Source organism: Pan troglodytes, chromosome 9 (genome assembly GCF_028858775.2).
Source record: "Pan troglodytes isolate AG18354 chromosome 9, NHGRI_mPanTro3-v2.0_pri, whole genome shotgun sequence".
Taxonomy (NCBI): Eukaryota; Metazoa; Chordata; class Mammalia; order Primates; family Hominidae; genus Pan; species Pan troglodytes.
In genome coordinates this window covers 127,928,354-127,940,838 of record NC_072407.2, presented here as the reverse complement: position 1 = coordinate 127,940,838, position 12,485 = coordinate 127,928,354, and the positions used below count along the sequence as shown (strand labels likewise).

The window sequence follows — 12,485 nt, the reverse complement described above, 5'->3', positions numbered from 1 at the left end:
GCATGTGGGCTGTGTCAGAATCCTGGCTCTGCCACTTAGCAGCTTTGTAACCCAAGGGCAAATCACTGCACTTCTCTGTTCTGTTTCCTCATCTGTGTAACAGGTATAGTGAAGGTGCCCCACTCATAGGGTTGATGTGAGAATCCAAGGAGTTAATGCATAGTAAGTGCTTAGAATGGTGTCTGGCAATAGAAAGCCCTCCATTGATGCTAAGTATAAAGTTATGATTGTTACTGTCTAATTATTATTAAATTACAGTGATCTCTTGTGGCAGTGTTAAGGGAAGGAAGAAATAGTTACTGATTTTAGAAACATTAAGAATCCTTAAATGAAGAAAGTAGTTCAGTGTTACATAAATTTGCACCTATAAATGAATATGCGTGTGTGTTTATATTTCTATTCCTCTAGGCAAAAATAAGAGTGGCTCTGCTCGAAATTGTTAACTGCATGACAGGTGTAGTTGCAGGAGCTCCTTGGGTAGAATTTAGCTGAAGCGATTATGTGAATACAGGGTGTAGAGAGACAGATGTCATAGTTTTATGGCTGATGAAACTAGATATTTTGTCTAACTTCCTCACCTTAAATATGAGAAATCGGAAGCCCTTTGAAGTTATGTGAACTAACTTTAGAAGATCTTTAAGATTCCCCTGTGCTCCAGGATTTTATGTCTTGATAAATACTACTTTTATGTATGGTAACCCCATCAGCTGTATTCTACCAAAGAGGTCCTACGTTGTCTTTTTTTAATTTTCTAGTATAATTATTAAGATCCAACCGAGTTTATTAAAACTCAAAACAATACATGACAACTCACTTCTTTGCATAGGAATCTGAGCCTTATGAAATTCTAGCATCCTGACAAGTCATTTGACTACTGTACTGTAAAGGGGAGAGCAAGCTAGGTTAGAGAGAGAGATAACTCTCTCCCCAGCCTTTTGTTTTTTCCAGAGACTTTGGGTTTTTGAGGTCCTGGATGTACAAATATTTGTAGAGTGTGTGGTACTCTTTAAAACTATAATGAGAGTTGGTGTGGGTTTCCTGAATAGTTTGGGTTGTGAGTTGTTGGCAGCAGTGGTCACAGTGGGAGCATCTTTGACAGATATGGTTGTACTCCCTCCCTGTTTAATTAGTTTCCACTTAGAGTCATTAAATTTATTTACATTGCCGTAGTTGCATCAATCTCTTTTCCGATTCAAAAAACATTCTACCTTAAAAGATGCTAGATGCCTGTTCTACCCATTTCATAGAGTTCTGAAGATAAGTTGAGATAATACATGCAAAAACACCGGGGAAGTACTGGTAAGGTCTTTTCAGTTGTGTTGAGTGTATCTCCCAAGTGCCCAGATTATATCATTGAAACAGAAGAAGAAAGTTAATTGAATCCCCCTTTTAATAAAAGTTCTGGAGAGGTCTCATTGCATCTTAAGTCTTACAGAAATGGAATTTTGATACTCAGACAGTGGAGAAGCTGCAGCATTAACGTTTTTCTCATGCTTCTGTATGAGGCATGTGGCATTTAAACTCTTTTACAGCCAGATCCCACTTCCCAGTGGAAAACTGCCCAGAGGATCCACTAAACTTCTAATGATAAAAAGGTCCTTCTCCACTACCTCAAGCCACAGTTAATTACCTCCACTTGCTGAGTCCTTCTGTCTGCATTAGCAGGCACCAGATCACACCCTGAACATCAGTCCGCAGTCTGACTCACTAGATAAACACTGCTGTTCCAGGAGCAATATTTTGAAGTTGTCTCAGTGAACTTAATTAGTTTTCTTCTACATTATTTCCTCACTAGCTTCTTGTTTTCTCTGATGGAGGATGCTTCTGGGACACCCTTTCTCTCTTTTAAACTAACAGAGAACTAACCTTACACTGTTAGTCCTGTTTTCTGTTGGTTCTCTACTGCAGTGCAGCCCTTCTCCCAAAAACACACCCATCTTTTACCAGGAATCTGACTTCATTTTGGAAATAAAAGTAGTACGTTGTTTGCTCTGCACTCTTCCTCCACAAAAGGAGTGAAAAATAGAATTTTCTGTTGCCAGTATTAATAGCACTTTAGAGAAACCAAGCCGTCACTCCTTAGGTTTTATTGTGCTGGCAGTATATTTGTTTTCATAAATTGTTCTTTCTTATTATTTTTTTTTCACAGCAGCACCATGAACATTCTTCTGGCAGCCTTCACTTAGTCTCTCTGAACCTTAATTTCTTCAACTGTAACATGGGAGTATTACCATCTACCTAAGAATGTTTGGAGAATTAAATGAGATTATGTTTATAAGATAGTACAATGCTTGGCACATAATATGTGCTCAGTAATTATCTTTGACTGTATGCAACCTATTTATTTTTTCAGTGCAAATAAATTATTTTTATCTTCCTCTGTATATTCTGTATGCTGTTAGTAGTAAGTGTTAAGGCTGCCTGCTTGTTTTATCTTTTTAAATTTTTTTGAGAGGTGTAGTTGCAGGATCCCCTTGGGTAGAAGTTAGCTGGCCTGTTGCCCAGGCTGGAGTGCAGTGGCACAATCATGGCTCACTGCAGCCTCAACCTTCCCAGGCTCAGGTGATCCTCCCACCTCAGCCTCCCAAGTAGCTGGGACTACAGGTATGCGCCACCACGCCTGGGTAATTTTGGTGTTTTTTGTAGAGATGGGGTTTCACCATGTTGCCCAGGCTGGTCTTGAACTGCTGGGCTCAAGTGATTCCCCTGCCTCGGCCTCCCAAAGTTCTGGGATTACAGGTGTGAGCCACCATGCCTGGCCAACTTGAAATCTTCTGAGGTTAAACTAGCAAATGATTATTACTAAAAAGAATACTCTTAGAGAACAAGGAAAAAATAAGAACGTTTAACTGCTACACTATTGCATCATATAATTGGTTTTTCAAGTAATTCATTTGCTCCACCATGAGAAAGGATTGCAATTAGAGGTTAAACATTTCCATGAATTATAAATGGCAGTGTTACCCGTTTTAACTTCTGGGGCTCAAATTGTGCTAACAATACAAGTGAGGGCAGTCACGTCACAAACTGGGTAGAAGACAATGAAATGAGGAGTATCTTCAAGCTGTCTCCTCTCTCTCTCCCTGCAGTTCCTTTTGAAACAAATACAAAAGCAGAGACAGTCACACTTCCTGATGCTGCTCAGAATGATGACAGAAGTAAGAGAGATGGTTCAGAAACTGGGTTACTGAGCTCATTTCCGGTGAAGGTCCATCCCAGTGCAGTGGAATCAGCACCAGAGAAAAATGCCAGCGGCATCTCTGTTCCTGATGCCCCCATCATACTGAGCCCCCCACAGACCCACACACCAGACACGTACAACCTGGTGTGGAGGGCAGGCAAGGATGGTGGGCTGCCCATCAATGCTTACTTTGTGAAGTATCGAAAGGTAATGTCTTGTCGTTTATCATCTTTCTCGGCTCACACCTGAACGTTCTTTGTATAACATATACTTTTGCCTTTTCATTTGTAGAATGGCAGGAAACAGAACAAGAGTCTTCCAGACTGTTGAGTTTGTCAGAGAGATCCCAGTCATGCTGGATTTACCAATCCTAGGAAAGCACTGAGAATGAAGTATAATTTCCCCCCAAATTGGAATTCTAGGAACCCAATGATGTCTTTACATGTTTATTCAAATGTTTTAACCCTTCAACATAAAGCTCTATAACCACTTTTAAAACACAAATTCCTTCCCTCTCTAAGGTAGTAGAATACCATTTATGTAGCAAATAAAGCAGTTTCTTATTAAAAACAACTGTTTGAACAGAGTTTCTGGCATAATTTATGCCAATTGTTTGCATTTCAAGTTTTTTTTTTTTTTTTTTTTTTTTTGAGACAGGGTTTTGCTCTGTTACTTAGGCTACAGTACAGTGGTGTGATCTCGTCTCACTGCAACTGCTGCCTCCCGGGTTCCAGCAATTCTCGTGCCTTAGCCTCCCAAGTAGCTGGGATTGCAGGCATGCACTACCACACCTGGCTAATTTTTTTGTATTTTTAGTAGAGATGGGGTTTTGCCATATTAGCCAGACTGGTCTTGAACTCCTGACCTCAAGTGATCCACCACCTAATCCTCCCAAAGTGCTGGGATTACAGGCATGAGCCACTGTGCCCAGCTTTAAGTTGCCTTTTTAATTGTATTAAAGTCATACATTGTTAGGTCATTTTTGGTGGTAAACCTTGGGCCTCTCTCAGTTAACTCTTCAAATATCATTTTCCCCATGGGCTTGTGTTGGAGCAGAATGGAAAAGCTCCTCTCTGTTTAATGAGACCAGTAAATGAATGAAATGGGAGGGATGCATTCCATATTTAAAATCATTTTCTTTGTCCAAGAAATTTTAGTATACGTTGTTGAATGGTAATGTTTTTAATGACTAGGAAAAATAACATGATATTTTAATATGATGATATTTTAAGGTTTATGTACTATTTCCAACCTGATGAATGATTCTAGATGAAGAAGTTTTGCTAGTAATCTCATCTACCCTAATACCTCCATGCAATATTGTTTCTTGGTTCCATTAATCAAGAAACAACTGATTAGATCTTTTTATTTCCTCTAACACATATTGAACAGTGTCAAGACATGAAGCAAGAATGCTGGAAATATACATAATTATATAATTCATATACATATAACATAATATAATATCGTCTTAATTTACCATGTATCTATTATGTGTATTATATAATTACCAATGATACCTATTATTTTATACTTATTTTATTCTTCATTAGCCCAGGAAGAAAGAAGGCATTGTTTCCATTACAAGTAAAGGAAACAGAGTCTGGGAGGGCAGTAACTTGCTTGAGGCCACACATTAGTGGTCAGATGCAGAGCCAGGAGTCTTTCTACAGTGAGAATTGCAGTGTTCTTGCAGCAGATCTTCTATTTCTTAATATGAAGAAGTATTGTGTCTTTTTTACTTACCATGCTGTATTACTTCTTAAAACTCTTCTAGAATTAAATGAATCCTAGTTTTGATCAAATGTGACCGAAAGATTTCCTATCCTCCATCTCCTGCTTTTCTTTTCTGGTGTGTTTTCTCTTGGGCAGCTGGACGATGGGGTTGGCATGTTGGGAAGCTGGCACACGGTTCGAGTCCCAGGAAGTGAAAATGAGCTCCATTTAGCTGAGCTGGAGCCATCTAGTCTTTATGAAGTCTTGATGGTAGCAAGAAGCGCAGCAGGTGAAGGCCAACCTGCCATGCTTACCTTCCGAACCAGCAAAGGTGAGTGAGGGCTTCCTTTGGAGGAATGAGCTGGCTGCCCTGATGTCAATTTATTAGTGAAAATTATTAATTTATTTTTTTTGAGATGGAGTCTTGCTCTGTCACGCAGGCTGGAGTGCAGTAGCACAATCTCAGCTCACTGCAACCTCCGCCTCCCAGGTTCAAGCAGTTCTCCGGCCTCAGCCTCCCGAGTAGCTGTGACTACAGGTGCGTGCCACCATGCCCGGCTAATTTTTTGTATTTTTGGTAGAGACGGGGCTTCACAGTGTTAGCCAGGATGGTCTCGATCTCCTGACCTCGTGATCTGCCCACCTCAGCCTCCCAAAGTGCTGGGATTATAGGCGTGAGCCACTGTGCCCAACCAGAATTCTTTTGGATAGTAGAAATTCCTATATATAAATTCACTAAACGACCCTATTATAGCCTCCCCCTTCCATTTTGGGGTCACATTTACGTGATTGTATTGTCCTATTCTATAGAATATTCCACAGATGTTTTCGAAAGCTTATGTTATACAAGGCAATGAGGATAGATGATATAGGGAAAATGAAGATGGTCAAAATGAGATCCATCCCGACAGAGCTTATACTTTGATAAGAAAGCTAAGATGTGTAACTTAATACCAACTACAAGACAGTATTCAGTTCAGCTAATATTTATTGAATGCCTTTTACATGTTAGGGAAGAAGCAAAATAGACAAAACTTGTGGCCTTGTAGAGCTTACACTCTAGTTGAGAGAGACTTACACGTAAGTTATAAGTACATTAGAAGGTGTTAACAGAGATATAAGTTAGGGGGTGGATACAGGAAGTATATGGGGTAGGAGTTGTTAACAGTTTAAGCAGGTGGCCAGAAAAGTCCTCAATGAGCGGTCGACATCAGAGCAGAGACATGAAGGAGGGGAAGTAGAAAGCCACGTGTCTCTCTAGAGAAAGAACATTCCCAGCAGAGATAGCAAGTGCCAGGGCCCAAGGTTGGGTGTACATGGTGTTCACTAGGAACATGAGGGGGCTGCTGTGATGGGAGCAACGTGGGTGAGGAGGCTGTAGGGGAGAGATCCCAGGGAACAACGGGGTGTCCACATCACACAGCACGCCATCCACCTTGGGACGACTTTGATTTTACCTCTGAGTGAGCTGAGAAGAGCTGGAACATTTGAGCTGGCTGGAGTCTGGATAGTGTGGAGGTGGGCAGGATTGTAGGCAAAGAGACCAGAATATGCCAAGTACCACAGGAGATTTCCAAGGACAGTGCTGGGGAAGCACAAAGGAAGGATATTCTTTCTGCAGGGCGGCTTGTTGGGGAAGGCTTGATAAAAAAGATGCCATCGTGGCTTGGCTGTAAATGAACAAAGAGACGTTAGTGGGTAGAGAAGGGAACTGGGTGGAAGAGTATTTTAGTATGGCCCTGTAACGAAAAGGAGGTATGAAGATTGAGAAGAAACCAACTAGTGGCTTTTGAAAAAGATCCTTTCATCTAATTACTAAGTCTGGTCAGAAAAATAACGAGTACTTTCTATTTTAAATGTATCTTGAGTTCATTTTCATAATCAGTCATTACGTGTTCATGGAGTCTGACCTATAAATACTGAGTAATCATGCATTTCAGTTTTTAACAAATCAATTTCACTTTTTGCCTCTTGAAATATTAAAACAATGTGACGCTTTTCCTTAGAAAACTTAGCAGAAGCTCTTTAATGGTGAGTTTTGTAGCTTAGAATTAAGAAATATATACAGTAAAAAGAAAAATGGACTAATAGTTTGAACACTTAGTCATTTGGCTTTTTCACCTATTTTTTTGCATATGTAAAGTTAGAATGAAGAAAGACATATTTTAGCTTTACTTTAAAGATACTAGAAAAAAAAGTAATTTTTGGTCAGTTCCTCAGATCAGCTAAGTATTTATGAAGTAGGTCTTACATTTAGATGCTGTGTCTGATAAGTTCATAAATGTATAACCACATACCAGGTAAGTTTCACAGTACTCTTTTTTTCCACTTTACATACATATATGCTTATGTTACTGTATATGTTTATTTACCTTTCTAGAAAAAACAGCATCATCAAAAAACACCCAGGCATCCTCTCCACCCGTGGGCATCCCTAAGTATCCCGCTGTTTCAGAGGCTGCAAACAACAATTTTGGAGTGGTACTTACAGATTCCTCTAGGCACAGTGGAGGTAAAAAGAAGAATATTTTATTGTTTCTTTACAAATATAACTGACCTGCTTCAGATTTTGGGAGGTGGGGTGGAATAGGGTGTTTGTTTATTTTCATGTCTTACCATACAGGTCTTTTAGGTTCTATTTCAACAATTTTAATGTCCTATATTTAAACTTTGGCATCTCAGTGTCATGATTAGTACTTAACTTCATTAACTCTGACTCAAAATGTTCTGGTACTAAGTTTTTAGAACTCAAGAAAGGAGTTTTGTGGCTAGGCACTGTGGGAGGCTGAGGTGGGCAGATCACCTGAGACTAGGAGTTTGAGACTAGCCTGGGCAACATAGGGGGAGACCCTGTCTCTACTAAAAATTCAAAAAAATTAGCCGGGTGTGGTGGCACACGCCTGTAGTCCCAGCTACTCAGGAGGCCAAGGTGGGAGGATCACTTGAGTCTGGGAGGAAGATGTTGTAGTGAGCTGAGATCACACCACCGCACTCCAGCCTGGATGACAGAGTGAGACCTCAAAAAAAAAGAGAAAAAGGAAGGAGTTTTCTGTTTCTTCTCTAGTAAGAGAAGGACATTTATATTTTGAACTCTGAAAATCTCACTTTTCATGTGTGTGACTTATCAAAATGTATGGTGGTACCTGTGGTAAGTTATTTTACTGAAGGATTACATGTTACTTTTTATTTTTTTTTTTTGCTATATCTAGTTAATCTTATGGTTTTTAAAGGTCTTAGCTGTATAATTTTCAAAAGACTTTTTTAGTATTTAAATTTCACACTTATATGAGCACTACACTTATAACCAGGTGTGCTTTTTGTGATTGTCCTAAAACATCAGGACATCTAGGGAAGACTTAAAATTTCATTGCTAAGCTCTGAGAATTTTCAGACTTCTCTTCCATATTTTTACAGTTTTCCATGAATTGATGTCAGACAAAAGCAGGTTATAACACTTTGAACTCCCTCCGAAGCACGTCTGTATCTTCAATATCATGAATCTCTTTTACTTGAGTGCTCTTATCTTTGAGGCACGTTTCAGCTACCTTAAGCAGATTACATATATGAGTAGTAATTTCATGTGAATAAAAGTAATGTCTGAAAAACAAAAACCTTATCATTTATTTTACACACCCTCTGGCAGATACTGTATAAAATGCTGGAACAGCAAAGATAAAATAATCCTTGCCTTTAAGAAGTTTACAATATAGGCCTAGCATGGTGGTGCACAGTGGCTCACGCCTGTAATACTAGTGCTTTGGGAGGCTGAGACAGGAGGATCGCTTGAGTCCAGGAGTTTGAGAACTGCTTGAGCAACGTAGTGAGACCCAGTATCTACAAAAAATTTAAAAAGTAGCCATGTGTGGTGGGGTACACCTGTAGTCCTAGCTACTCAGGAGGCTGAGGCAGGCAGATCGCTTGAGCCCAGGAATTTGAGGCTGCAGTGAGCTATGATTGTTCCACTGCACTCCAGCCTGGGTGACAGAGTGAGATCCTGTTTCTATTTTTTTAGAAAAATTACAGTATAGTGGATGATATAAATAGCTAAACCCATTAACAATATGTGGATAATATAGACAAACTGATAACAATTTTGATTGCTTATGCTCGAGATTATACCCTTGGTGTTATGGGTTCACGAGAAATATCTAAGTCGGTCACTCAGTGTAGACAAGGGTGAGTAGATAAGAGAGGCTTCTCTGCATCGTAAGCTAAGCTTCAAAGGAGAACGACGATACAGACAGATGAAACAGCAAAAGAGTTTCCAGCAAAGACATCTCGACAAGTGGCTGACATGTTCTATTATGTTTAGAGATTGAGAGGTTAGAGATTTTATTTAGTGTGACTGGTTACTGTGGGGAATGCCTCGTGTGATATGCTTCAAAGTTGAATCTTTCCTTGAAAGCTATAGTGAACCCCAAAGGATTTTAGAGAAGGAGAAGGGAGGAATAGCAAAAGAAAAGGCTAGAGAAATAAGGGGAGTGACAGTGTGGATGGAGGAAGAGGAGGACCTGTATGAGAGATTAAGGGAATGGAGTCCACACTGAATGAGCAGGAGAAAGATGATGGATTGGGTGTGGGCGCCAGAAGATCATTTACCAAGATAAGTAGTAAGAGTTTTTAGGTGAAGATTATGGATTCAGTTTTGGAAATCATGAGTTTGGAGTTGTCCAAGAAGAGATAACCACAAGAAAAGATTTATTTAATATTCAAAACAACCTAATGAGGAACAGATTTCCACATCTGTTTTACAGATTAGGAAACTGACACATGAGGAGGTTAACCATGCACGATGCCTCAGATCATCCAGAAAGTGGAGAAACGGCTTGCTACCCAAGTCCGTTTCTAACGCCAAGTGCCGTCTTTCTTTTCTACCTTGTTAACAGTCACATGCTATTTCTTTTAGATATGGAAGGTATTATTTTCCGTGCAGACATTTTCCCCAATAACTTTCTTTTTCCTATTTGAACTGTGGTGTTTGGTGAGTTTTGATTTCAGACGAATCAACATAAGGAAGTTGTTTGGTTTTTCTAGTATTAAAAAAGATTCACTAACCATACTATTCATTCTGTTTTCATTGCTTTCTAACTTGAAAGGAATACAGTAAGTATCACTCAGCATTGCCTGCTTTGAATACATTCCTCTTTTATCCCTTAAGCAATATATTTTTTTAAATGCTACAGTTTTCTCCATACAAATACCACATTCAACTTTATTTTCTTCTTTCTTATGTATTTGTATGGTGGGTTGAAGACATGTTGAGGTGGAAGGGTGTTGCTCAATTGAGGAGCATGGCATGGGCTAGAGATGGGGCTCCCTAGTGGCTTTCTCAAAGTAACTAGCGTCACCATGGCCCAGAGTTGGCCCTCCACATTCCAGCTCTAGAAACTTGATTGTCAGCATGCCAAAAGATCACTGGTCTCTCAAAAACAGGCTCATGTCTATCCAGTTCACAGATGATCAAGGCAAAGCAGAATGGCAGTTACAAGTTTGCAATGTCACTGTCATACAGACCGGATTATTTCTGTCAGCATTCTTTCCTTGTAGGAACCAAGTGGGAAGCCAGTTACAACCACAAGATTGCTTGTTGTGTTAGCCTGTTTGTGTTGCTATAAAGGAATACCTGAGGCTGGGTAATTTATAAAGAAAAGAGGTTTATTTGGCTCTTGGTTCTGAAGGCTATGCAAGCATGGCACCAGCATCACTTGGCTTCCGGTGAGGCCTCAGGTTACAGTCATGGTGGGAGGTGAAGCGAGAGCAGGCACATCACATGGTGGGAAAGGAAGCAAGAGAGACGCCACATGCTTTTACATCACCAGCTCTCGTGTGAATCAACAGAGCGAGAACTTGCTTACTACCATGGGGAGGGCACCAGGCCATCATGAGGGAACCACCCCCATGACACAGACACCTCTCACCAGGCCCCACCTCCAACATTGGGGATCACTTTTCAACATGAGATTTGGAGGGAATAAGTATCCAAGCCATATCACTTGGTCATCAAGAAGAGTTAGATACATGGTTTCAATGGCTGATGAGCTTACTCCTCATGTTTTCACCTCCTGCAGAGTCTAGACCATCTACCTGGTGTGTTAGGGCATTCCCTTTCCTTGGCAGTGCTAAGTGAAAACTGCTAGACCCTAGCTCCCTGACCCCCTTTTCTACATGTTCACGTGGATCATGTTTTCTGCTAGCACTTTTGTTTAATGACATATCCTGTCTTCCCGTATTCATCCTGAGCAGCATTCTCTCTCCCCTTTATTAACAGTATTGATTTTATCAGTCAGATTTTATCTCTATTTGCCACTTATAGTCTGTATTTTGGAGTAACCTTCCTATAGCCTTGAGGTGTATTAAGATAATATGGAATAGTAATAGTATAAGAATTAGTAGATTGCTGAGTGTATTTTGTGTAGCTTGGATAGATGAAGAAAAACATTCAAATAAGATAACACATAATTATGAAAATTTATTATAAATTTTAACCACAATCAAACTTGAAGCACCAAATAATACTTACATTTTATTTCAGCCATGAATCTGAATAGCATGGTCAAAATGATCATACTTGTTAGCTTTCAGTTTTTCAGAGCTAATTATCAAATTTATAGATCATTTTACTTTCTCTTTATTTCCTGTATTCCCATTAGATTTTCACAGAGGACAGGAAGACTGCTGTAAATGTTATAAACTCTGGCAAAAAGTTTGGTGAAGAACCTTTAATAACATGAAGTTTGGGACTTATCCCTTTAATTTAACTATGTTATTCTTGTCTCTGACATGGTGGGTTATTGAAATGAACGTTTCCGTGTTTAGTTCCAGAGGCACCAGATCGGCCTACCATCTCCACTGCATCAGAGACATCAGTCTATGTCACTTGGATTCCTCGGGCAAATGGGGGTTCTCCAATCACTGCCTTCAAAGTCGAATATAAACGGATGAGGACCAGCAATTGGCTGGTGGCAGCTGAAGACATTCCTCCTTCCAAACTTTCAGTGGAAGTTCGTAGTTTAGAACCAGGTAGTAATATTCAAACGTTTCCTTTTACCATCGATGTGAACTTTAGATACATATATTTATATATTTTGAGACAGGGTCTCACTCTGTTGGCCCAGGCTGGAGTGCAGTGGCATAATCATGGCTTACCTCAGCCTCCCAAGTAGCTGAGACTACAGGCACTCACCACCGTGCCTGGCTAATTTTTGTGTTTTTTGTACAGACAGGGTTTTGCCATGTTGCCCAGGCTGGTCTTGAACTCCTGGGCTCATGCAATTTGCCGCCCTCGGTCTCCTACTAAAGTGCTGGGATTACAGGTGTGAGCCATAGCACCTGGCAGATGCATATTTTTAGTAGTCTTATATTTTTTTCGAATTGTTAAAGTAGTCACGCTTATTGTATAAAAATGTGAAAATAAAGAAAATATAAAGAAGAGAATAAGTCACCTAAAATTCACCCATTCAGAGATAATCATTGTTTATATTTCGTTGTATTTTTTCTTAGCCTTTTTTTTTTTTTTTTTGAGATGGAGTCTCCCTCTGTCGCCCACGCTGGAGTGCAGTGGCGAAATCTCGGCGCACTGCAACCTCCA

At 39.9% G+C, this 12,485-nt stretch overlaps 1 protein-coding gene across 8 annotated transcripts in view; it reads left to right on the top strand.

Annotated features, from left to right (window-relative positions):
• Positions 1–12,485, top strand: part of CDON (cell adhesion associated, oncogene regulated) — a 104,774-nt gene that overhangs the window by 53,656 nt on the left and 38,633 nt on the right. For all 8 annotated transcript variants that reach the window (XM_009424449.5, XM_016922249.4, XM_054661701.2 and 5 more), the window contains exons 9-12: positions 3,090–3,388; positions 5,054–5,228; positions 7,278–7,409; positions 11,714–11,917. In XM_009424449.5, the coding sequence (XP_009422724.1) occupies positions 3,090–3,388; positions 5,054–5,228; positions 7,278–7,409; positions 11,714–11,917 (810 nt within the window). The remainder of the gene's footprint in view (positions 1–3,089; positions 3,389–5,053; positions 5,229–7,277; positions 7,410–11,713; positions 11,918–12,485) is intronic.